Source organism: Aquarana catesbeiana, linkage group LG06 (assembly GCF_042186555.1).
Source record: "Aquarana catesbeiana isolate 2022-GZ linkage group LG06, ASM4218655v1, whole genome shotgun sequence".
Classification (NCBI taxonomy): Eukaryota; Metazoa; Chordata; class Amphibia; order Anura; family Ranidae; genus Aquarana; species Aquarana catesbeiana.
In genome coordinates, this window is record NC_133329.1 from 409,219,872 (window position 1) to 409,246,237 (window position 26,366).

The following is a 26,366-nucleotide window of genomic DNA, read 5'->3' on the forward strand; positions in this document are numbered from 1 at the left end:
TTGCTGTCAAAACTTAAATAATATGCCCCGGCCAAATAGTATCGGAAAAACTTTGGCTTTGGGTGTCGGTGGTGCCTTCACACCGTAACCCTATAAAGGTACTCTTGATGAAAGCAAGTATTGGCCTTGCTGTCAAAACTTTAAATGATATGCCCTGACCAAACAGTTATGGAAAAATTGGTCTTTGGGTATCGGTGGTGCCTTCACACCATAACCCTATAGCGATACTCTTGATGAGAGCAAGGATTGGCCTCGCTGTCAAAAATTTAAATAATATGCACCTGTCAAACAGTGGTGGAAAAATTGGTCCTTGTGTGTATTGTGCCCATGAAACCAACACCAAAAAAATTCTTCCAGATTAAATAAACACCCACAAAGCTAGGCAGTCTAGACAGTCTTCCAGAGATTCCAAATCCTGAAAACACCTCATCAGCGACATCGGCAACGGGGGCTTGATGTATCAATAAATAGTAAGGAGGGGGGGGATTGGGGGGATGGGGAGGGGGAAGGAGAATGGGAGGCACGAGTAACCTTGATATAGCTGCTGATAATTCAGGACAGATTATTTTTGATAAATGTCAGCCGGTCCACAAAGTCTGTGAACAGACGCACTCTCTTATCAATCACAAAACCTCCGGTAGTACTAAATGCCCATTAGGAAAGCACACTGGATGTAGGGTGGCCCAGCAGCTCAATTGCATACCTGGCAAAGTAAGTGGTACTAACAAGGAAGAATTGTAAGAATTCTTTGCAACCAATTAAGTTAATTGGCAACAGGTCAGTAACATGATTGGGTATAGAAAGAGCATTTTAGAGAGTCAGAGTGAAGTAAATACGGGCAGAGGTTCACCAATCTGTGAAAAGCTGTGTCTAACAGTTTCAGAATGTAGTGCAGTCCCCCGATGGGCCATGCTGATTTGCCACGGATTCTCTCCCCAAATGGGTGTACAAGCAGCCAGGGACCCATTTTCTTTGATTATTCATTTGGTATGTTATCGATTTTCGATTCTGAATAAAATCTGGATCAGGATTGTAAACCACATCAGTGCCCATTTTGAAATCTATGGGGGGGGGAATCTTATTGTAGATACATTGTATGATCTCCGCTCCTCATTACAACACTCCTCTGTTCCCACAGCACTATCTTTTGGCTGTCTATTCTGTACGTGTTCGGTCATGTAATCAAATCTGTGGGCGCCATCCCGGATATTGGAAACAAGGATTCGCACGTGTAAGTATGACCCCCCAACCACCTCCCCAAAATACCATCATAACTTTGGTCAATGTAAGTGAGAATAGGACTGTCCCCTGTATACAGAAGTGGGGGGGACAGGTAAGTGGACCCCATTATACATAATCCTTTGTCTATGTCTCTTTCTCAGAATTCTCTCTATGATTGGTCTGATTGCCATCGCCTTCGGGACCGGCGGTATCAAGCCCTGCGTCTCGGCTTTTGGTGGTGACCAGTTCGATGCAGAACATGTAAGATTTTATCTCTTTGGAAAGTGAGAGATGCTAATAAAAGCCCAGAAACAGGAAACTTATAAATAAACTGCTTTTTTCCCGTCTTCTCCAGGTAAAAGAGAGAGGAAAATTCTTCTCAATCTTCTATATGTCCATCAACGCCGGCAGTCTCATCTCCACCTTCGTGACGCCGATTCTCAGAGGTCAGTTATTTTTTATGCACCTCCAGTCCTATAAATAGGTCCTACAAATGTGAGCTGATGTTTTCTACTGTCATACATTTCTTTAATGGGTTCTCCCAACAGGATGTCATCTGTGTAATTCCCCCTCCAATCACAATATTATTTCCAATCTTCATGTTTGATAAACAGCTGTCATGGTGTGAAGACCCCCCCCCCTCCCCCTATACACAGCTCCATTCTTCATCTACTGACCATACACTATACAATCTGGTTGTACAATCTCAATAAGATCTTCCATCAACTATGTTGTGCTAGGGCCTGCCTGATTGAATACAGATCAAATACATTGTTTAAAGTAGTTGTGAACACTCAATGTTCTAGACACTTTCTAATCCAGTTATAACTATGCCAGCACCAGTGGTGGCCCGTCCATTAGGGGCACAGGGGCGCTGCCCCCTATTCATGTGTCCAGCCCCCTAATCTACATGCAGGGCACCGGAAGCATAGATTCCAATGCGTTTTTGAGGCTGAGGCTCCAATAGGCTTCAAAAAAGGGTGGACTCGAGGCGCAGAGCACTGCGTCTTGAGCCCACCCAGTTGTGTGACAATAGCGAATGAATATTCACTATCATCACACTGATTCTCCTCCCGGCCAAACAGGAGGCAGGTCCTGAGACCCGTTTCCTGATTGGCCAAAAGGAGAAGTGATTCGATTGGCCGCCAGGAGGAGACGCAGGGAAAGCCCAACCTACCCACCAGCCTCCACTGCGAGTCAGTGGGCTCCCATTCCCGGTGTACGGCTCCCAGCTCCGCGCTGTATACACTGTCCGTTCAACGTGCCGGGATGAAGCAGGCTGTGATTGGGAGGGGGTGTGTGCCAGAGATAGGCTGTGAATGGGAGGGGGCAGGTACAAGAGGCTGGCCCTGATTAGGAGGGGAATGTACCAGAGACAGGCAGTGATCTGGAGGGGGTGTGTGCCAGAGGCAGGCTATGATTGGGAGGGGTATGTACCAGAGAAAGACTGTGATTAGAGGGGGTGTGTTCCAGAAGCAGGCAGTGATTGGAGGGGGTGTGTGCCAGAGGCAGGCTCTGATTGAGAAGGGGTGTGTACCAGAGACAATCTGTGATTGGGAGGGGTATGTACCAGAGAAAGACTGTGATTAGAGGGGGTGTGTTCCAGAAGCAGGCAGTGATTGGAGGGGGTGTGTGCCAGAGGCAGGCTCTGATTGAGAAGGGGTGTGTACCAGAGACAATCTGTGATTGGGAGGGGGCGTGTACCATAGACAGGCTGTAATTGGAAGGGGGTGTGTATCAGAGGCAGGCTGTGATTGGAGGGGTGTGTGCCAGAGGCAGGCTGTGATTGGGAGGGGGAGTGTGCCAAAGGCAGGCTCTTATTGGGAGGGGATGTGCGCCAGAGATCACCTGCGAATGGGAGGGGACATGTCTCAGAGGCAGGACCTGATTAGGGAGGGGAATGTACCAGAGACAGTCTGTGATTGGAGGGGGTGTGTGCCAGAGGCAGGCTCTGATTGGGAGGAGATGTGTGCCAGAGGCAGGCTGTGATTGGGAGGGGTGTATGCCAGAGGCAGGCTCTGATTGGGAGGGTCATGTACCAGAGACAGACTGTGACTGGAAGGGGGTGTGTACCCGAGGCAGGCCCTGATTAGGAAGGGGAATGTACCAGAGACAGGCTGCGATTGGAGGTGGTGTGTTCCAGAGGCAAGCTGTGATTGGGAGGGGCGTGTACAAGAGCTGGGCTGTGATTGGAGGGGTGTGTGCCAGAGGTGGGCTGTGATTGGGAGGGGGTGTGTACCACAGGCGAGCTGTGATTGGGAATGGGTGTGTGCCAAAGGCAGGATGTGATTGGTCAGGGGGCGTGGTGGCTGAACAAACTCTCCAATCCAGGCATGCCGTGTGTCTGCACGGGGTCCTTTACCTCTAAATGGCCAGCCAAAGGATGAAAACTGACCACGCTAACACAGATCAGCTTTTATACTTTGTGTAGTCAGTTTAGAACAAGGAAGTTGGCAGGTTTAACCAAGAACTTCAGATGGAAGAAGTCCATGGAAATGATAGAGACTATGATTAATAGAATACACAGATGTGACCACACACCATCTCCTGGAAAAAAAAAATCTCCACTCTGATACCTCCCCCTACTACAGGAAATGTCTCCAAGTTTCCTGAAGTAGGGGGAGGTATCAGAGATGCTGCCTGTGAGTCATCTAGCCCTCCTTGAGTGACTCACACCCTGACCCAGAATACACCCAGGCTTGGCTTCCAGCCAAGCCAAATTTACCTACGCTAAACAAACTATGCACAATCCCTATTCTAGTACACTAGAGGGTGCTACACATGGCCCTGTTGAAGGGTGGACAGGAGGTTTGTGCCATTATCACACACCACCATTCCTGGCTCAAGCTGGCATGGCATGAACCACCTCTGGGCCTGTCCCTGCAGAATCTCTGCTCCGGTATGGCTCCTGTCCCCTAGACAGCTGAAGCACTGCATGTCATCTTTTAGCCTGACTTATTGAATGCTTCTTGAATGCTTAGGGGGTACTGGTGTTTCATAGGACAACTGAGCAGAGGAGGGCATGGAGGAGGGGGAAGGGGTGGACCATGCTTGCTAGACCATGTGTCAGCAGTAACTAGACCTTGCTGCTGATTGCCTTGCCCAACGATGCCACAACATTGCTTTCCACATGTTGGTACTGAGCTGAAATGTGCAAAAAAAAAAGCAACTTGGAACCTGCCATTGTGGTACAGCACATTCTGCAAATTCACAAAAGGGGGCAGAATCAAACAGATGGAAAGGCAGGAGTTGTAAAGCCAGCAATTTGCACAAGCTGGAATTTAGACGCTGGGCATGTGGGTGGCAGGGACTGTATTTTTTTTTATTTGCAGCAGCTAGGGCAAAGAAATTTGCCTGCCATACTCTACAGCTGGTGGTGTGCTGCTGGCAGACATGTTACAAGGACCTGTGACACCTTTCGGTATACCATCATCCCTGTCAGTGGAGACTGCTGAGAGGTCATGATATATAGTAGGGGTAGACCTCAAAGGTGAGGAGTGAGGAGGAGAATTGTGTCCCTTTTGTGTGGTTTTCAGATGCTCTTGCCAACGGGAGGTTAAATGCCTTGTCAAGCATGTGGTACCCAAATGGCTGGTGTTTTTTCCACACTTGATCTGCTTGAGGCAAAGTTGCAAATTGCAACCACGCGATCGGCTGCACATGTGCTAAAAAAGGCCCAGACAACTGACCTGTGGGAAGTGGGCCGGGAGATAACAGCTCCACAATGTGATGGAATAGAGTCGTTGGGGTTGTGCCTCCCCTTCACTTTCCTCCTCTGCTCTATCCAGCACCCAAGTTGCGTCAATTACCTCATCATCATCATCATCCTCTCCATCCTCATCATAACTGGAGCCAACTTGGCAATACGCTGGAGCTGGGGGAACATGACTGCCAATTTGTTGTTTATCAGTGTTCTCCCCTCTCTGTAGGCTCATGTTCCTACCTTCCTCAACCTCAGAGTCAGAACCAACATCTGAATCAAGTAATGGTTGTGCATCATCAAGGAGCAAGTGGCTGATGCTGTATTCAAATAACTCAGCTGACTCCTCCATTCATGATGCTGGGGCTATGGCGGGAATAGCTGTGGACAAGGAGGCAGAATAAGCTGCTCTGGCAGTTGCGGTGGACAACGCACCAGTCTCTGCTTGGATGATAGAGGATGGTTTAATAAGGCAGGACACCACCTCCTCTGCATGCTGTGGCTGGATAGCATAGGCAACATCACTAAACAGAGGAAATGATGCCCTGCCTGAGGATGGCCAACGTAGGTTTGCCATCTGTCCGGTATTGACCCAGACAGCCTGGGTTTAGACACTCGTGCCTAGTTTTCAGTCCGCCTGATACCCTGAAACAGGGTCAGGACAAGTGGCGGTGGAAAGAAGGAGGGGCAATTTACTAGGGGAGGGGGGCGCAGGTGAAATCCCTCACCATGCAGACAGGCTACTAAAGTACAGAAATTACTGGGGCTGCAGTATGCTGAGTGCACTCGGCACAACTGTCTAACCAACACAAACAACCAAACACATTCTCTTCCCTGTCAGGCGGAGTGAGCTCCGCCCGACAGATGCTCTCTAGTGCCGGCCCCACCGTGACATCATTCAGAGGCTTGGGAGGCGGGATAGAAGAGAAGAAAGTGCTGGCGGCGCTGCGAGGGAACAGTGTGCATGTGAGTAATAACCTGGCAAATTCTTCTTCCTTATGATCCTGTGTTCTGCTGTTCACACTGCATACTGTGGAGCCCGAGAGCAGCTCTGCACCCCCCACCCCCAGCCCAGTTCTCACACTTCCCTCCTTGCAGTGGCACTGACACACTTCAATATACCGCAGTAAAACTGCCCTGACACACTACAATATACTGCAGTAAAACTACACTGACACACTACAATATACTGCTGTAAAACTACACTGACGCACTACAATATACTGCAGTAAAACTACTCTGACGCACTACAATATACTGCAGTAAAACTGCACTGGCACACTTCAATATACCGCAGTAAAACTGCCCTGATGCACTACAATATCCTGCAGTAAAACTACACTGACGCACTACAATATACTGCAGTAAAACTACTCTGACGCACTACAATATACTGCAGTAAAACTGCACTGGCACACTTCAATATACCGCAGTAAAACTGCCCTGATGCACTACAATATCCTGCAGTAAAACTACACTGATACACTACAATATACTGCAGTAAAACTACACTGACACATTACAATATACTGCAGTAAAACTACACTGATGCACTTCAATATACCGCAGTAAAACTGCCCTGACACACTACAATATACTGCAGTAAAACTACACTGACGCATTACAATATACTGCAGTAAAACTGCACTGACACACTTTAATATACCCCAGTAAAACTGCCCTGACACACTACAATATACTGCAGTAAAACTACACTGACATACTTCAATATACTGCAGTAAAACTGCCCTGACACACTCCACTGACACTACAGTAAAAAAGGAAGGTCGCACTACATTGACACTGCACTAGAGCTGGGGGCGACGAGTTATGTCGTTACTTCTGGTTCCGCCACCAGCAGCCAGGAAAGCAGCCGATCAGACTGATCTGTGTCTGGCTCCATGGGAGAATAGAGGAGAGATTTGGGGTCTAATAGACCCCAGATCTCTCCATAAAGAGAACTTGTCACGGCCCATGCTGTCACAAGGGATTGTAACTTACATACACTGCAAATTTTCCCCTAAATACTTCACCGCAAATGTTATGGCGGGGATGATTGGCGGTCAGCAGAGGTGTAGCTTGAAACTTGTGGGCCCCGATGCAAAAGTTGTCCTGGGGCCCCCCTACTACCCACCCCTTCCACTGCGCACCAAGATACTCCAATTAGGCACCAAGATAGTCCAAGTGGCTAAAGAGTTATTTTAAAGATTTATGTACATATTGAGAGGATAATTCAAAATCTTTTGTAGAAAGCATCCTAGTAATCACATGACCTTGCCCCCCTTCCCCCATCCTAGTAAGGACATGACCTTGTTCCTCCCCCCCCAACCTATTAATGACATGACCTCACCTCCCCCATCCTAGTAATGACATGACCTCGCCCCCTTCCCCCATCCTAGTAATGACATGACCTCGCCCCCTCCCCCCATCTTAGTAATGAGATGACCTCGCCCCCTCCCCCCATTCTAGTAATGACATGACCTCGCCCCCTCCCCCCATCCTAGTAATGACATGACCTCGCCCCCTTCCCCCATCCTAGTAATGACATGACCTCGCCCCCTCCCCCCATCTTAGTAATGACATGACCTCGCCCCCTCCCCCCATCTTAATAATGACATGACCTCGCCCCCTCCCCCCTATCCTAGTAATGACATGACCTCACCCCCTCCCCCCCATCCTACCCTGTTTCCCCAAAAATAAGACCTAGCGTGATTGTCGGTGATGGCTGCAATATAAGCCCTACCCGCCAAATAAGCCCTACCCTGTTTCCCCGAAAATAAGCCCTACCCCGAAAAGAAGACCTATAAGGACTTTAACTAGGGCTTATTTGGGCAGTAGGGCTTATATTGCAGCCATCACCGACAATCACGCTAGGTCTTATTTTTGGGGAAACAGGGTAGTAATCAGGGGCGGACTGACAACTCATGGGGCCCCCGGGCAATAGGAGATTATGGGGCCCCCAAGCAATCAGAGATTATGGGGCCACATAGTATACACACACAGTATACACATATATGTACACACAGTGTACACAGACATGTTTCTATTGGCTGTCCCAGGTCCATACTGTCTATTGGCTGTCCCTGGTCCATACTGTCCATGGTTTTACTGAGGCTGGCAACCCTGATGGGGCCCCCTAGTGGCCCAGGGCCCTCGGGCAGTGCCCGAGTGACTCAATGGTCAGTCTGCCCCTGGTAGTAATGACATGTCCCCAATCAATGATAGCAGAGGAAGGGTGTGGACTGGGGAGAGGGCAAACAACTGGAAGCTGATTGCTGGATTATAGAACTTGGCTGGGGTACTGGGGGACACAAGGTGATTGGAGCTGGACTCCACCTCTGGGATTTTGTGGAGGGAATCAAATGTAATACAACAGCAGGGAACAGAGCTGTGGGCCCCCTGGAGCTAGGGGCGGGGTCACAATTGCAACCCCTGAGACCCCTGATGCTACGCCCATGGCGGTGAGTGTGATCCATGGATGGGAGGTTTCAGATTCACCTTTTGTTTACAGACATCCCTTCCATTCATTGTCTCATCATGTTAAAGTCGTACCAGATGCCTCCTCTCACATCACCTCTCCCCCGTGTCTTGCAGGAGACGTCCAGTGCTTTGGGCAGGATTGTTACGCTTTGGCGTTTGGCGTTCCGGCTGGTTTGATGTTTTTTGCTCTGAGTAAGTAAAACAATTTATTGGCAATTCTTTATGTTATTATGTAACGTGTTGAAGTATCTCATGAGAGCAAAATGACAGGAATGACCCTGTAAATAGTACAGGAAACAAAGTCAAACTTTGTAACCGATCTGTTGGTGGAGAAGATCGAATGAAAGATAGCAGGAAGGACATGCACGTCTGATAAAAAGGACGGCACAACGATTAAATCCCACCTCCGGCCTCCCCTTCAGTCTGGCACAGTTGTACCGGCTCCTCTCCTGGACTGAAATTAGACATGTGCGGTTCGTTTCGTTCCGAATGAAAATTCTGACAATTTTTTTTTTCCGGAAATTCAGATGTATCTGAATGTACGAATTAGAATAGTACCGAATTCAAACAAATCTGAAATAACGGGAAAAAAAAATGTCAGATGAATTTCGAATTCGAATAGTTTTCAATTTTAATTCGAAAAGTTTTGGAAAATCGAATAGTTTTCCAATTTCCAAAAAGAATAAAATAGAATAGAAAATAAAGGAATAGAATAGTACTGAATTTAAACGAATCCGAAGTAACGAAAAAAAAAAAGATTCGGACGAAACTCAAATAGTTTTTGAAAACTGTTCGAACTGGAAAACTTTTCTATTTCCAAAATTTTTCGAATTACAAAACTATTCGAAAGTGATTCGAAAACATTTCGCATCGATTCCATTTTCGAAAAATTTGAATTGATTCGGAAACGAATAAACTAAACGAATTCCAAAAACGAATAAAACTAATTTAACTAGACTAATTTATGTAAATAACGTATCGAAACGAAACAAAACAAATGTTTTCGTTCTGCACTTGTCTAACTGAAATGGCAAACTCTGATTTCACTGCACACTGTGAGCCTCTCACCATGTGCATTAGAAGCTGCAGCAAGTCAGATAGAGCCCGCATCATTTCCTGGCTGAAGGACCTCCAGCATCATCTAGCCCTTTACTTCCCAGTCTGACTGTTCCTGGCCCCGCCCCTTTTGATGTGATGAAAGCGATGTGTTTGTGAATGATTCCCTTTATGTAGATGGAGGACGGTCGGGTCATATGAGGACAGATGTCTGACTTTGTGTTTTCTCTCCTCCAGTTGTGTTTGTCAGCGGGAGCGGGATGTACAAGAAGTACCCGCCGCAAGGAAACATCTTAGCCCAAGTCTTCAAGTGTATCGGAGTGAGTGATATAACCAGAAAAAAATCATAACCAACTCTAAGATTTCACCCATTGCAGGACCAGTCCACCAAAACTCAGTACACGGATGGTGGGAACCCCTCATGATGGGCACAGAGGGTGTACAGACCCGGGAACTCAGCCCAGGGATGGTAGGAACTCCTCATAATGGGCATAGCAGGTGTACAGACCCGGGAACTCAGCCCAGGGATGGTAGGAACTCCTCATAATGGGCATAGCAGGTGTACAGACCCGGGAACTCAGCACAGGGATGGTGGGAACCCCTCATAATGGGCACAGCGGGTGTACAGACCCGAAAACTCAGCACGGGGATGGTGGGAACCCCTCATAATGGGCACAGCTGGTGCAAACCTGGGAACTTAATGTAGGAATGATAGGATCCCCTCATAATTATCCAGAAACTCAGAATGGATGGTAAGAAGGAACCCCTAACAATGGGAAGAACAGGTGTGCAGAGCCAATGCCACCGTTTCTTGCTAATTTATGGTCTAGCTGTCAATTCTGTAAGTCCTCTACTGGTAAGTGGGTGGTATGGGTCTCTGTTCGCTCTCCCTCGCACAATATATTTCTGTTTATTTGAGCTGGACCCCCTTTCCCCATGATTTGGTCACAAGCAGGTTCAGGGAGGCATGCCCTCCTCTTACCTCCAGAGTGAGAGGAATCCAATTCATCTCCATGCTTTATCTTTCTCATCTTTAGTTCGCCATCAAAAACCGCTGGAGGCATCGATCTGACCAATTCCCCAAGCGGGGGCACTGGCTGGACTGGGCCTCTGAGAACTATTCGGTAAGTGTGAGCCTCTTCTGCCTGCTCATAGGTCACCTCAATGTCCTTTCTCTGTTTCGTGACATCGATTTGGTCTGTGTTTGATATTAAAAAAATATTGTCAGGGCACAGGGCCAATCATGCTAAATTCCAACTTTTGAAGGCTTTTGCGTGTCAACCAGAATGTCCCTGGGGGTCCCCGGAGAAATCTAGAAAGTATGTCAAAAGAACACCACAAATCTAAAACGTGTTCATGACAGGAGGTCAAAGGATGAATCCAACGCGTTTCAAGGGCTCAGAACGTCCCCTTCTTCAGGGTTCATTCTTGTTCTTATATCCCTGATGAAGGTAGAGCTCTGAGCCCCTGAAAAACGTGTTGGCTTCTTCCTTTGACCTCCTGTCATGAACTCCTTTTGGGTTTGAGGTCCTCTCATACTTTTACATATTTGTTTGGCTCATAGTAGACATAGGCACAAGTGTCCCCCGTCTCCACCATGGTCACATTCCTTGTATCAAAGCCGCACTCTATTATTAAAGAAGTTTGTTAGTGTATCTAAATCTGCTAGTACATCGAACCGTGAGCCTTTTGTTCCCAGTTCTCCGATATTAAAAGCCTAGCAGAAGTGCTGACCCTTCTCTACTGTCAGATATGTCTTCTTATTTAAGCCAACAATTTTCAGGGTCCCCTATTCGAGGATGTCGAGTTATATTAGCAGGAGATTCCTCAACAATATGGTCACTAATTATATAGAAATGTGATACAAAGTATCCTTCATAACTGCCATCACATACTTCATGCAATCTGTAATTCCGTTATTCTCGGCGTGCTTCTCTGAGCTTTGACTGATTTTCTCCTGTTTACAATGTACAATTTTTTTTTTTTTTCAGAAAAAACTCATCACAGAAGTGAAAATGGTGACCAAAGTCCTCTTTTTGTACATCCCCCTCCCGATGTTCTGGGCTCTCTTCGACCAGCAGGTAATTCTCAGGTCCAAAACATATGGAACACAAATTCCAATCATGTAAATACACACTCACCGGCCACTTTATTAGGTCCACCTTGCTAGTAGCAGGTTGGACCCCCTTTTGCCTTCATTCTTGGTGGCATAGATACAACAAGGTGTTGGAAACGTTCCTCAGAGATTTTGCTCCATAGTGACATGATGATACCACCCGTTCCACCACATCCCAAAGGTGCTCTATTGGATGAGATGTGGTGAGTGTGGAGGCCATTGGAGTACAGGGACCTCATTGTCCAGTGGTGAGATGATTGGAGCTTTGTGACATGGTGCATTATCCTGCTGGAAGGAGCCATCAGAAGATGGGAACACTGTAGTCATAAAGGGATGGACATGGTCTGCAACAATACTCAGGTAGGTCGTGGTGGTTAAACGATGCTCAATTAGTACTAAGGGGCCCTAAGTGTGCCAAGAAAATATCCCCCCCACCATTACACCCCCACCACCAGCCTGAACCGGTGATATCCCATCCCCCACACCATTACACCCCCACCACCAGCCTGAACCGGTGATACAAGGCAGGATGGATCCATGCGCCAAATTCTGACCCCACCATCTGAATGTCGCAACTGAAATCCAGACTCATCAGACCAGGCAACGTTTTTCCAATCTTCTAATGTCCAGTTTTGGTGATCCTGTGCCAATTGTAGCCTCAGTTTCCTGTTCTTAGCTGACAGGAGTGGCACCCGGTGTGGTCTTCTGCTGCTGTAGCCCATCTGCTTCAAGGTTGGATGTGTTGTGTGGTCAGAGATGGTATTCTGCATACTTTGGGTGTAACAAGTGGTTATTTGAGTTACTGTCGCCTTTCTATCATCTGAAACCAGTCTGCAGATTCTCCTCTGACCTCAACAAGGCATTTTCCTCCACACAACTGCCGCTCACTGGATATTTTCTCTTTTTCCCACCATTCTCTGTAAACCCGAGAGATGGTTGTGTATGAAAATCTCAGAAAGGCCCGTCTGCCACCAACCACCACGCCACGTTCAAAGTCACTTAAATCCCCTTCTTCCCCATTCTGATGCTCAGTTTGAAGTTCAGCAAGTCATCTTCACCACGTCTAGATGCCTAAATGCATTGAGTTGCTGCCATGTGATTGGCTGATTAGCAATTTGTGTTACCAAGCAATTGAACAGGTGTACCTAATAAAGTGGCCGGTGGGTGTATATGTGCGAAGGGTTTAATTGTCCTTTTAAATGAACATACTAAAAACAAGCTAAAAAAACATACATATATGGGGGGTGGTTTAACCTGAGAAACGATTTGTATTTTTGGCCCCAACCTTGACTGAGATTTACACAGCTCTGCCACATAGCATGGCCAGCCTGGTGGCCAGACCTTTTTCTGATGTAAATAGAGCAATGGAGCTTCGCTGCCTCCCAGCCTGTGATTGGACAGTGAGGGAGGAGCAGAAGACTTCATGAGATTCTGGTAGCCCTACTAATGGCGAATCTGCAGCGACTGAGCCACCTCATCCCTCTAAACCCGGAACACATATGAATTACTCGGGTTTAATGCAGATAAGGCACTAAGTGAGTTTAATTTCCACCTTAATCAGCCACAGAACCTGTGCAATTCATATGTGTTCGGGTTTAACCTCTTCCAGACCGCCTACCGCAGATGTACTGCGTCAGGTCCACTTTATTGCGCGAAACAACGTACCTGTACGTCATTTCGTGCAATAGACACTGGGAGGGCACGCATACGCCGTTGAAGGCGCGCACGCGCGCTGATTGGACAGAGGGGGAGCCAATAAATGGGTCAGACGGGCCGGCTATCCACGATCATTCTCCAGAGAGGCAGAACGTCGATCTGCCTATATAAACAAGGCAGATCGCCGTTCTGACAGGGAAGAAAATAGAGATCTGTCTTCACCCAGTCACACCAACCCCTTCCCTGCCAGTGTCATTAGTACAGTGACAGTGTATATTTTTAGCACCGATCACTGTAATAATGTCACTCGTTTCCGAAAAAGTGTCAGATGTCCAATTTGGCCAATGCAATGTCGCGGTCCTGCTAAAAATCGCTGATCGCCGCCATTACTAGTAGAAAAAAATAAATAAATAAAAATATCCCATGGTTTGTAGACGCAATAACATTTGCGCAAACAAATCAATAAACGCTTATTGGGATTTTTTTTACCAAAAGCATGTAGCAGAAAAAATTTAATTTTTAAAAATTTTTTTATTGGATATTTTTTATAGCAGAAAGTAAAAATTATTGTTTTTTTTTTTTTTTTCAAAATTGTCGCTCTTTTTTTGTTTATAGCACAAAAAATAAACACCGCAGAGGTGATCAAATACCACCAAAAGAAAGCTATTTGTGGGAAAAAAAGGACATTAATTTTATTTGGGTACAGCGTTGCATGACGGCGCAATTGTCAGTAAAAGTAACGCAGTGCCGTGTTGCAAACAAAATGCCTGGTCATTAAGAGGGGGTAAAACGTCCCTGGGCTGAAGTGGTTAAAGGGACGAGGTGGCAACCCTACTGTGCATTCATCACACGGGGACATCACCTCAGTTGGGGGACATTTAGGGTCCCGTCACCTGTCATTTCCAATCACAGATCAGGTCGCTCCTTAGATTTTGTTATAGACATCCTGGCAGCAGCCCACACCCCCGAGGAGCTTCCAATCTACAATTTAGACCAGAGACAATTAACCTCCCATATCTGTTACTCTTCAGGGATCACGATGGACTCTTCAGGCTACAAGAATGAACGCCGATTTCGTAAGTGAAGATTTATTTTCCCAGTTCAGTCCCTGTATCCAGATTGTGACCCCCATATTCACATTCATTCGCTAAACCACCATTTCCACCCTTGTCTGGGAATTCGTTAGACAATTGCGTTTTCAAGATAATGTAACATTGAAACATTTGTATCCCCCTCCCCAGCCCCCAACCCCCCCCCCCCCCCTCCATCCCCCAATATCACCTGTGAATGCTGATTAATTATTTATTATCAATTCTGTTTACAGACTGCATTTGTCATTCAGCCGGACCAGATACAGGTATGGAACAGTCATTGTACTTTTATCACTGTGTTACTCACCTGGCAGTTAATGTTTTAAAAGAATAATAAGTCATAGAAAGAGACAAACAAAAATCATTGAGAGTCCAAGTGTTTTAATTGTTCAGCTGGTAACAATAAAAAGAACAAAAGGACAGCCAACGCGTTTCAAGGGCCACAACCTCTTCATCAGGGCTCAGTAAAATGGCATAAATATCATTATACAGGATGTAGATAGCACCAACAGTGTGCGCAGCACCCTACAATATAAAGGGAGACGGTACAGTTACAATACAATGAGATACAGAAGGATTAGGAGGGCTCTGATCATGGAGCTTACAATCTAAAGTCAGGAGGAAGTGGTGCAAAAGGTAATAGTTGTGGGGGATAAGCTGATGGAGGTAACCAAAGTACAGTTTTCGGTTAGAGGTGGGGTAGTTTTCAGGGATCACCTAAAGGCGGACAGGGTAGAGGATAACCAGACAGATTGGGTGGGAAGTTCCAGAGGATGGAAGAGGCTATGAAGAAGTCCTGGAGGAGGGCAAAGGAGGAGGTAACAAGGGGACCAGAGAGCAGGAAGTCCTGGGAAGAGCGGGGTGGACCATTTGGGTGATATGTGGGGATGAGGTGGGTGTTGTAGCTCTGGGGAGAGTTGTAGGTGGCTTTGTAGGTTGTTCTTAGTATTCTGAGTTGTATATGTTGAGCTAAGGGAAGCCAGTGGAGGGATTGGCAAAGAGGAGCAGCAGTTATAGATTGATTATTAAGGTTAGTAGCAGCTTTCACTAAAGATTGAAGAGGGGACAGTCTATAGAGGTTGGCCAGTAAGAAGAGAGTTGCAGTAGTCAAGGTGGGAGGTAATAAGTTGTTTAGTGGTGCCGTTAGTTAAAAAGGAGCAAATTATGGAAATGTTACAGAAGTTGAGGTGACAAGATTTAGCCAGTGATTGAGTTTGAGGAAGTGGTTTAACCTTAAACTATGTAGAGGGTTCACTACTGTGAGAGCGGTAAGGATGTGGAACTCCCTTCCACAAGCAGTGGTATCAGCAGGGAGTGTCGATAGTTTCAAAAAACAATTAGATGGCTATCTTAACAATAGCAACATAAAGGGATATGGGATTTATTATTGACATAAACTCACTAACACACACACACCACAGGTTGAACTGGATGGACTGATGTCTTTATTAAACTTTACCAACTATGTAAATATGGTGTGACATCCATACTGATATGTTGCTCAGTTACTTTGTGATACGTGAGGAGATCGAGGGGGTGAGCTGGGGAGTAGAGAGGCAGATCTGGGTGCCGTTGGTGTAGAGGTGGTATTGGAAGCCATAGGATGGTTGTGTAAAGGTGGCATTGGAAGCCATGAGATATCAATGTAGAGGTGGTATTGGAAGTCATGGGATGTCGGCATAGAGGTGATATTGGAAGCCATGGGATGTTGGTGTAAAGGTCGTATTGGATGTCATGGGATATCAGTGTAGAGGTGGCATTGGGAGCCATTGGGTGTCGGCATAGAGGTAGTATTGGAAGCCATAGGATGTCGGTTTAGAGGTTGTATTGGAAGCCATGGAATGTTGGTGTAGAGGTGGTATTGGGAGCCATGCGATGGCCATGTAGGAGGTCGTATTAGATGCCATGGGATGTTGGTGTAGAGGTCATATTGGAAGCCATGGGAGGTTATCAACTGGCCCAAGGAAGAGTTGTATTGAGAGAATGCAAGGGAAAATACTCTGAGCCCGGGTTCACACCTATGCGAATTAGATGTGCGGAAACGCACATCTAATTCGCATAGCAGGAGAATGTGACTGGCTCCCTATGGAGCCGGTTCACATATCTCCGGGGTGGCTGCGGAGCGCACTGCACAAAAACGGTGTGCGTCTTTGGCTGCGTTTCAGGGCCGAATTCAGGCATTGAATCGGCCCTGATTCGTCCCTGAAACGTGGAACAGGGACGCACAGCGCTCCTGTGCGATCCGCAGCCCGTTGTGGTGTGAACCCGGGCTGAATCAGGCTGCTCTTTTGCAGAGGATATTGTAAACCATAGCCAACAGAGGAAATGGCATGTTAAGGATTAATATCAGATATAGTACCTCCCTCTGCGTGTGGCACCTTGTTCAGTGTAAGGGGCCCATTCTGACCTCACATTATTAGTTCTTCCAAGGTCAGCCCACTCTAACTATACTAATAATAATTAATATTATTAAAATTAATAAGAATAATTAGAATCTCCTCTTGGGGGCATAACTTGCTGACTTCACGGCAATATTAGCATACCAAAATGTGCTTTGCTAATCAAGTATTTATATATATATATATATATATATATATATATATATATATATATATATATATATATATATATATATCATCTATAACACGCATATTACACACAATAAACCAGATTAAATGAAAAAAGTTTCAAAAAGCCAGATTGTGCAAAAAAATGTCCAGAATTTAAATACTATTAATCCCACTCCAAGTGAATCTCCACCACCTTTAGAACCACCAACAGGAACACCATATATCACCTATTCCTCAATTCGGCATCCTATAAACACCATGTTGGGAAAAGAAAGGAGACCATGTGCTCCACACAGTATAAAACCCCTGATAATGTAAGCTCTAAGGAGCAGGGCCCTCTGATTCCTACTGTATCAAAGTGTATTGTATTTGTACTGTCTACCCTCAAGTTGTAAAGCGCTACGTAAACTGTTGGGGCTATATAAATCCTGTATAATAATAATAATGTAATGTATTAAAGCAAAGTAATTGCACTTACACATGTAAAGACTCAACAACGCTGGTTATAAACGGGCGAATCGCACTCCCGGGGACACTTGGGGTTGCGTGATGACATCACCGTACGTAGCTCCTTCCAACGTGTTTCGTCAGAGTTGACGACTTCTGGGGCATGGTCCATTGGTCCAAGGTTTATCACAAGGAAGGCAAAAAAACCCCTTATTGAGCATGGTCCATGGGAAATAAAATTCCTTTCTGATTCCCTAAGGCAAAACAATGTACATGGAGTCAGTATGGTGCCCATGAAATACATTATTGCAGGAACTGAATGAGTTATTTTATGAGATTTAGATCTTCCATGTAAGCAGAGTGGTGGTAATAGAATGTCTTATCTCTCCAGGTCCTGAACCCACTTCTGATCCTCATTCTGGTCCCGGTATTTGATCTGGGGATCTACCCTCTCGTCAAGCTTTGCAAGATCAACTTCCAGTGAGTAACAATGTCCGGTCATTGCAGTGATTGCTCGGTGTATCTGTGGGCCACCCATTCACCTGTAATTATTCCTCCTCTCCGCAGCCCCATCGCAAAGATGGCCATCGGCATGCTGCTGGCCGCTCTGGCGTTCGCTGTTGCCACTGTTGTGGAGATCAAAATAAATGTGAGTTAAAGTCTCATGTGGCTTATCTGCTTCCTGTTACTAAAAGTAATACAATGTAGACTTCTAATACTTCTACAAGTTCGGTTTAAAGGGTGGGGGCATTTTTCAGACCAGGTTTAGGTGGATCCTTACCTGCAACAGGAGGATAGTTCAATACTAACTAAAGTATATTACTGAAAGAGTAGTGGATATGTGGAGCAGACTTCCAGCAGAGGTAGTGAGCCCATCAACAGTAAAAGCATTAAAACTTGCTCAGGACAACAAAATAAAAAAAAAATGGCCGCTCGTCCCGCTCCTCGCTGACACAAGTGGCTGCAGTGTCACTCCTGTCAGAAGGAGCCAATAGCTGCTGCTGGAGGGAGGATTTGGCCTTCTCCTCCATCCAGCCTGCATGGGGTGCAGAAGACCCGGAGCTGAGAAAGAGAACTGTCCTCAGTCTCAGCGTGGCGCTGCTGCGGAAGGAGGGCGGACCGTGTACTTCTTCCTCTCTCCCTCTGTCTTGTGACCTCTCACATGACAGGAGAAAGGAGATTCTGTGAGTACAGAGTACAAGGGGGAAAGGGGTGGCAACTCGGAAGTATTGGAACACCTGATGTAAAGGGGGACTCTATTAGGGACACCTGATATAAAGGGGACTCTACTGGGAATACTTGATGTAAAGGTGGACTCTATTTGGAACCCCTGCTGTAAAGGGGGACTCTATTGGGGACACCTGATATAAAGGGGGACTCTATTGGGGACACCTAGAGTAAAGGGGGACTCTATTGGGGACACCTGATGTAAAGGAGGACTATTGGGAACACCTGATGTAAAGGGGGACTCTATTACGAAAGCTTGATGTAAAAGGGGACTGTATTGGTTGGGGACACCCGATGTAAAGAGGGACACTTTTGGGGACACCTGATGTAAAGTGGGACTCTGTTGGGGACACCTGATGTAAAGGAGGACTCTTTTGGGGACACCTGATGTAAAGGAGGACTATTGGGAACACCTGATGTAAAGGGGGACTCTATTGGGGACACCTGATGGAAACGGGATACTATTGGGAACACCTGATGTAAAGGATGACTCTATTGGGGACACCTGATGTAAAGGGGGACTCTTTTGGGGACATCTGATGTAAAGGGGGGACTTTATTGGGGGCACCTGATGTAAAGGGGTATACTATTGGGGACATCTGATGTAAGGGGGGACTCTATTGGGGACACCTGATGTAACGGGAGACTCTAATGGGGACGCTTGACTTAAAGGAGGACTCTATTGGGGACACTTGATGTAAAGGAGGATATTATTGGGGACACCTGATGTAAAGGAGGACTCTACTGGGGACTTCACTTGACAGGTTGGGGGGGGGGGGACAATTCACCATCTTCGCCCTGGGTGACCTCTGACAGCTCGGACAAGCTGTATAAATTCTGCACTTTGGCTGTGCAGAAGAGAAGAGAAGAGTGCAGATAAACGAGTACAACTTATGCAGGATTTGTTTCTGTGTGTGACCTGAGGCCAGTCACTTCACTGGGTGTATGGAGAGTTTACAACCACTTTACATAGTTAAACTATTTCCATTTCTTTCTATTCCGGCATTCCAGGAGACGAATCCACTCGTTCCAAAGGCGGGAGAGGCCACTGTGCAGGTTCTGAACTTTGCAGACCAAGCCGCCACCGTTCGGGTTCCAAACAATTCTCCGTTCACACAGCCATCACTGATCGTCGGAGATTTCCAGGTAAGAGACGCGCCACCTGTGCAGTCACATGACACAGGGGAGGGGAATGAACGTGCAGAACGGTGAAATTAAAGGGGAACTCCAGACTGTACTCTTTTCATTCTGGATGGAGTGTAGTCGTGTGGCGGAGGGTTTAATTGTCCCAGTGACCCCCCCCCCACTTCATCTTTTCCACTAGTGTCACTGGGAAGAGAAATGAGTATTGAGACTGATGTGACTGGCTCAGTAATCTCTGTACAGCACTGCGGTATATGTCAGAGCTATATAAATGTATAATAATAATAATGCCGCGTACACACGATCGCACATTCCGACAACAAAATCCATGTTTTTTTTCCCGACGGATGTTGACTCAAACTTGTCTTGCATACACACGGTCACACAAATGTTGTCGGAAATTCTTGATTCCGAGCATGTGTGAAACTTTGTGCTTCGGGATTGTGTACACACGATCGGATTTTCCGAAAAGGGAAATTTTGTTGTCGGAAAATTTGAGATCCAGATCTCAAATTTTGTTTGTCGGAGTTTCCGACGGAAAGTGTCCGACGGAGCCTACGCACGGTCGGAATTTCCGACAACAAGCTCACATCGAACATTTGTTGTTGGAAATTCCGTGTTTACGCGGCATAATAGTGTGTGACTGTGGGGGAGGGGACTTTAGAGTGTAAGCTCCTCTGGTACAGAGACTGATGTGACTGGCTCAGTGATCTCTGTACAGCGCTGCGGTATATGTCAGAGCTATATAAATGCATTATAATAATTGTGTGTGACTGTGGGGGAGGGGACTTTAGAGTTGAATTTTTTAAAATTAAAAAATCATATAAACATACAGTTCATTAATAAAAACATATTTAAACAAAAATAAAAAAACAACTAAACAAAAACAAGCGTGCTTACATTAGCAAATAAAGAAAACCGTTTCCTGACAAGATAACATAGAAAGAAACATATTTTAATGACAACTACAAACCCCGAACCTCAACTCAAACACAATCCAGGCTAAGAAACATTTTGAGATTTAATCGCCATCAGGATGCGATTCCAAACCCCCCCCCCACATCATTCGCCCCGACTTCCACATCATTCACCTTGCATTATGCACCAGCCACCTTCATGCCCTTCCCACCTCCCCTCCACCATCATCCAATCCATCCCTCACTCCATCTGCACTTTTGCTACGCCGAGGAGGGGTTGGCACCACCATACACTCTGGTCCAGCACCCTCCACTGCCTTCACTACACTAGGAGAAACAATAGGTTCAGACACAGACTTGACAACCACACTTTCTGACACTGACTGGGGAACCACAGACTGGGGGGACACTGACACCACAGAGGGCATCACAGACACGATTCTGATGGGACAGAGACACTAGGATCCCCTGGTACAACCTCCGCCAACCCAGACTCTTCTCCATCCAGACGGAAAAATTCCTCCGCTAACTCTGGCTTATTGTGCAAAGCCTCAGGGCACCGGCTATAAGGGTGACCAACCTTATCACATAGGTTACATTTAATGATGTTACAGTCCCTCACCAGATGCCCCAGTTCCTGACACAAAGAGCCCTTCTGTTCTGGACATTTAGAGGAGAAATGTCCCTTGACTCCACATTTATGGCACAGCTTAGGTTCACCAGGGTAGAAGACAGTAATCCTCTCTCTACCAATAAAGGCAGAGGAGGACAAATGCTGGACCACATTCCCACACACACTCAACCTCATTGATAACGACCACCCACCCGTCCAGATTCCTCTATCATCCTCAATCTTTTTTAGGGGACACAATGTTTCACCAAACCTCCTCGACCAGAGCCATAAATGCTCGGGGGGGGGTATAGACTCATTCCTTGTCAGAATAGTTACATTCTTTATCAAGGGCTGACATGAGACAACTTTGGGGCAAAGCCCCTTCCAGTCTGGCTGGTCCCTACATACACGCTCAAACTGCGTTTAATGGAAGAAGGTGAAAATCGCACAACTGGCTCCCTTTCACCACCAGCAGCAGCATAACTTTGTCCCAACACAGCCTTAGCATAGTTCATAACTGGGACGGATGACACATTAACTGGCTGCATAGGAACCTCTGAAATCTGGTTTGTCATGCGACATTCCTGCTCTGCATTTTCAATGTTCACGCGACATTCCTGCTCTGCACTGTTCATGTCCATGTGGGACTCCTCACAGCCAGCAGAAACTTCTCTGTCTGGATACATGCCTGCATTCCCATGATCTTCATCTGATGAGTTGGTGCCACTCAAGGGAGATTCCATTTCTATAATGGTCTGCAGCAATCCGCCATTTTACTCAACCTCCTCCTGAGATGACCCAGGCTTCTGGGGAGGGATACTGACTCAGGTGCAACAGATCCTGAGACAGGGGTAGTATTGGGGCCACCATGTGAAGCCACTTCCCAACCCCCCATCCATACTGTCGCCATTACTGCTGCATCCACCCTCTGGCTGGTACTGGCACCGGCACTCTCCTTCATCTGTTGGAATCTCTCCTCATTCTCACACTTTTCTCACACCGGTGCTTTCCTTCAAAGAAGCAACCAACTTTTCCTGCTTTCTCAATGCCTCCTCCAGAGGCTTCAGCTTGGAGACTTCCCTCTTACTGTTTCCAGACTTACTTTGCAGAGATTTCTTTTTCCTGAGATCTTCTGTCATGACAGAAAGTTTCTGTTCCTCTTTAGCAACGCGGCAAAGTCTGTTCACCACTTTATCCTGGAGCACTGGTAAGGACTCCTCTTGCATATGGACAGGCCAAGGATCCATTGCAGCTTGAGCACATGGAGTAGGTCTCAGTGCCTCTGGAGAGCCTCCACCTTCATCTTCCCCAACATGGTCCATGCTTGCCTGGGAAAAGCCTGCATGAGAGGCCCCAGGCTTGCTGCTTCTTCCAGCTGAGATCACAGGAGAGTGAGCCAACAGCACCCTGTAGAACAGCACCACCTGGTTGAGAAGCTCCTCTGGTGCAGAGACTGATGTGACTGGCTCAGTGATCTCTGTACAGCACTGTGGTATATAAATGCATGATAATATTAGTGTGTGACTGTGGGGGAGGGGGAGGGGACTTTAGAGTGTAAGCTCCTCTGGTGGACAAACCTAATGATATCTGTGTGTTTTGCTGCTACAGGACCCAAATTACGTGAAGGTTAATTTCACCGGCACTACAAATGTGAATGTAGAAATTGGGGGACAAAGCATTTCCTGCTTAGACATTCGTGAGGAAACCGCGTACTCCTTATTGGTGGATAAAAATACGGGTGGTGATCTGTACTGTACAAAGGTAAGTTGAGCAGAAATATACTACATGTGATATATGAGGGGTTTGTGAAGGAAGAGGGGGGGATATGTTTGACTTGTGTTATTTACGAAATATATATTGTAAGATTGAGGTGAGCAGACTCAAGCGGTAGGTGCGTTTTCAATGAGTGCGCCAGTCCAAAACTGTATTTTTTTGGGCATCGTAGCCCACTTTTATTTAAGAGAACGGAAAAGTTCACAAAAGACATCAGAAGCCCGAGCAGGGGGTTCCACCATTACTGTAACTTGCACAATCAGAATTCTACAGTCTCCTGGCTTACTCTCTTGCCACGCGGCTGGTTCAGGCCTGCTCCTCACACCAAAAGACTTCCTTAGAGTCAAGCTCTCTCCTAGCTTACTCCCGATCAGCTCCTTGCTGCCTTGTTAAAGATTAAATCTGCCTCCTACAGACATCCACGCTCTGGCTGCCCCCGTGCAGCCTCTCTAACTCCTGGAGAGGATGGGGGTCCACCTGACTCCCCTGCACAGACCTCCTGTCTGTTGGGTGTAGCCCTGACCCATAGTCAGGTCACAACTAATAGCCCAGCACACAGCCGTGCAATCAGCGTGCCTGCTTCTACAAAAATCTGGCGGTAAACCAGCAACCTTCTGAGTAGCACGGGGTCCCACTGCTACAATATATACAGGACCTTGAAAAAGTATTCATACCCATTGAACTTTTCCACATTTTGTCAAGTTACAACCAAAAACGTAAATGTATTTTATTGGGATTTTATGTGATATACCAACACAAAGTGGCACATAATTGTGAAGTGGAAGGAAAATGATAAATTATACAAATAAATCTGTGAAAAGTGTGTGTGTGTGTGGGGGGGGGGGGGCTCAGCCCCCTTTATTCTGATACCCCTAACTAAAATCTAGAGGATCCATTTGCCTTCAGAAGTCACCTAATTAGTAAATAGAATCCACCTGTGTGTAATGTAATCTCAATATAAATACGGCTGTTCTGTAAAGCCCTCAGAGGTTTGTTAGAGAACCTTAGTGAACAAACAGCATCATGAAGGCCAAGGAACACACCAGACAGGTCAGGGATAAAGTTGTGGAGAAGTATAAAGCAGGGTTAGGTTATAAAAAAAATCTCCCAAGGTTTGAACATCTCACGGAGCTCTGTTCAATCCATCATCCGAAAATGGAAAGAGTATGGCACAACTGCAAACCTACCAAGACATGGCCGTCCACCTAAACTGACCGGCCGGGCAAGGAGAATATTCATCAGAGAAGAGCCAAGAGGTCCATGGTAACTCTGGAGGAGCTGCAGAGATCCACAGCTCAGGTGGGAGAATCTGTCCACAGGACAACTATTAGTCGTGTTCTCCACAAATCTGCCCTTTATGGAAGAGTGACAAGAAGAAAGACATTGGTGAAAGAAAGTCAAAGAAGTCCTGTTTGTAGTTTGTGAGAAGCCATGTGGAGGACTTAGCAAACATGTGGAAGAAGGTGCTCTGGTCAGAGGAGACCAAAATTCAACTTTTTGGCCTAAAAGCAAAACGCTATGTGTGGGGGAAAAATAACACTGCACATCACCCTGAACACACCATCCCCACCGTGAAACATGGTGGTGGCAGCATCATGTGGTGGGGATGGTTTTCTTCAGCAGGGACAGGGAAGCTGGTCAGAGTTGATGGGAAGATGGGTGGAGACAAATACAGGACAATCTTAGAAGAAAACCTGTTAGAGTCTGCAAAAGACTTGAGACTGGGGCGGAGGTTCACCTTCCAGCAGGACAACGACCCGAAACACACAGCCAGAGCTACAATGGAATGGTTTAGATCAGGGGTACCCAACTGCTGACCTGCATGCCACATGATGTGGCCCGCCATGTCTTGCTCTAAGATGCCGGGTCGGCAAGCCCAGATTGCGGGTTCCTGACCCGCCATCTCCAAGCACTAGTGCGAAGAATGGAGCCGCTGCTAGAGGAAGCAGAGCCAATGCCACCTGTATAGCGCCGACTCCTTCACAGGCGGAGTGATACCAAATGTGACTCCGCCTGTGACAGGAAGCATCGGCTCTGCTCTCTACTGCAGCTGCATTCTTCTATCACAATTATACTCGGGGATGGCGGGTCGGGACACAGGAACCCTCGATCTGGGACAGCAGCCACCAGTATCAGTACCAGTACCAGCCAGCAGTACCAGTACCAACCAACAGTACCAGTACCAACCAGCAGTACCAGTACCAACAGTACAAGTACCAACCAGCAGTACCAGTACCAGCCAGCAGTACCAGTACCAACAGTACAAGTACCAACCAGCAGTACCAGTACCAGCCAGTAGTACCAGTCATCAGTACCAGTACCCGCCAGAAGTACCTGCCAGCAGTACCAGTACCCACCATCCATACCAGTCATCAGTACCAGCCAGCAGTATAAACCAGCAGTACCAGTACCAGCCAGAAGTACCCGCCAGCAGAACCAGTACCCACCATCCATACCAGTCATCAGTACCAGCCAGCAGTATAAACCATCAGTACCAGCCAGCAGTACCCGCCAGCAGTACCAGTACCAGCCACCAGTAATCAGTACCATCCAGCAGTACCAGTATCCGCCAGCAGTACCAGTACCCACTTGCAGTACCAGTACCCACCAGCAGTACCAGTCATCAGTACCAGTACCAGCCAGCAGTACCAGTACCCACCAGCAGTACTAGCCAGCAGTACCCACCAGCAGTACCAGTACCAGCCAGCAGTGCCAGTACCTGCCAGCAGTACCAGTCAGCAGTACCAGTACCAGCCAGCAGCAGCAGTACCAGTCAACAGTACCCACCAGCAGTACCAGCCAGCAGTACCAGCACCTGTCAGCAGTACCCGCCAGCTGCAGGAATCCTGAGGAAGAAATGAAGATTGAGGTCAGTTGAGGAGAAGGTAAACCACTGTGCATCAGTGTGAAAGCAGCCTTAGGCCCCTTTCACATGATCGGTCCGATCGGGTCCACCTGTCTGTTTTTCAGGTGGACCCTCCATTCACCTCTATAGAGTGGCAGATGTAAACGGACTCGTATCTGTTTACACCCACCTATCTGCAATCCTATCTCCTTAAAAAAAAACAGAAGGGGATCTGTCCCCTTCTCTCTGGGCAGATCGGTGGGCCCTTAGGGTAGAGCGGGTTGCATCAGTGTCTGCTCTACATATGCAGAGTGGACACAGACCTGCCACCCCCCCTTTACGCTCATTGTGGCCCGCGACCGGTTACCAAGTCGATAAAGTGGCCCTCGCTCCTCAAAAGGTTGGGCACCCCTGGTTTAGATCAAAGCATATTCATGTGTTCAGGGGCGTAACTAGAAATAGCAGGGCCCCATAGCAAAATGTTGTATGGGGCCTCCGTGCAAACAGCCCC

The 26,366-nt window shown here is 46.9% G+C and overlaps 1 protein-coding gene across 1 annotated transcript in view; it reads left to right on the forward strand.

Annotated features, from left to right (window-relative positions):
• The window catches only part of LOC141148088 (solute carrier family 15 member 2-like), a 58,449-nt gene that overhangs the window by 20,684 nt on the left and 11,399 nt on the right, over positions 1-26,366 (forward strand). The window contains exons 6-18 of the mRNA XM_073635241.1: positions 1,139-1,231; positions 1,383-1,482; positions 1,577-1,667; positions 8,516-8,593; positions 9,695-9,777; positions 10,495-10,581; positions 11,449-11,538; positions 14,261-14,305; positions 14,554-14,586; positions 17,729-17,817; positions 17,905-17,986; positions 19,576-19,710; positions 22,846-22,998. Of these exons, the coding sequence (XP_073491342.1) occupies positions 1,139-1,231; positions 1,383-1,482; positions 1,577-1,667; positions 8,516-8,593; positions 9,695-9,777; positions 10,495-10,581; positions 11,449-11,538; positions 14,261-14,305; positions 14,554-14,586; positions 17,729-17,817; positions 17,905-17,986; positions 19,576-19,710; positions 22,846-22,998 (1,159 nt within the window). The remainder of the gene's footprint in view (positions 1-1,138; positions 1,232-1,382; positions 1,483-1,576; positions 1,668-8,515; positions 8,594-9,694; positions 9,778-10,494; positions 10,582-11,448; positions 11,539-14,260; positions 14,306-14,553; positions 14,587-17,728; positions 17,818-17,904; positions 17,987-19,575; positions 19,711-22,845; positions 22,999-26,366) is intronic.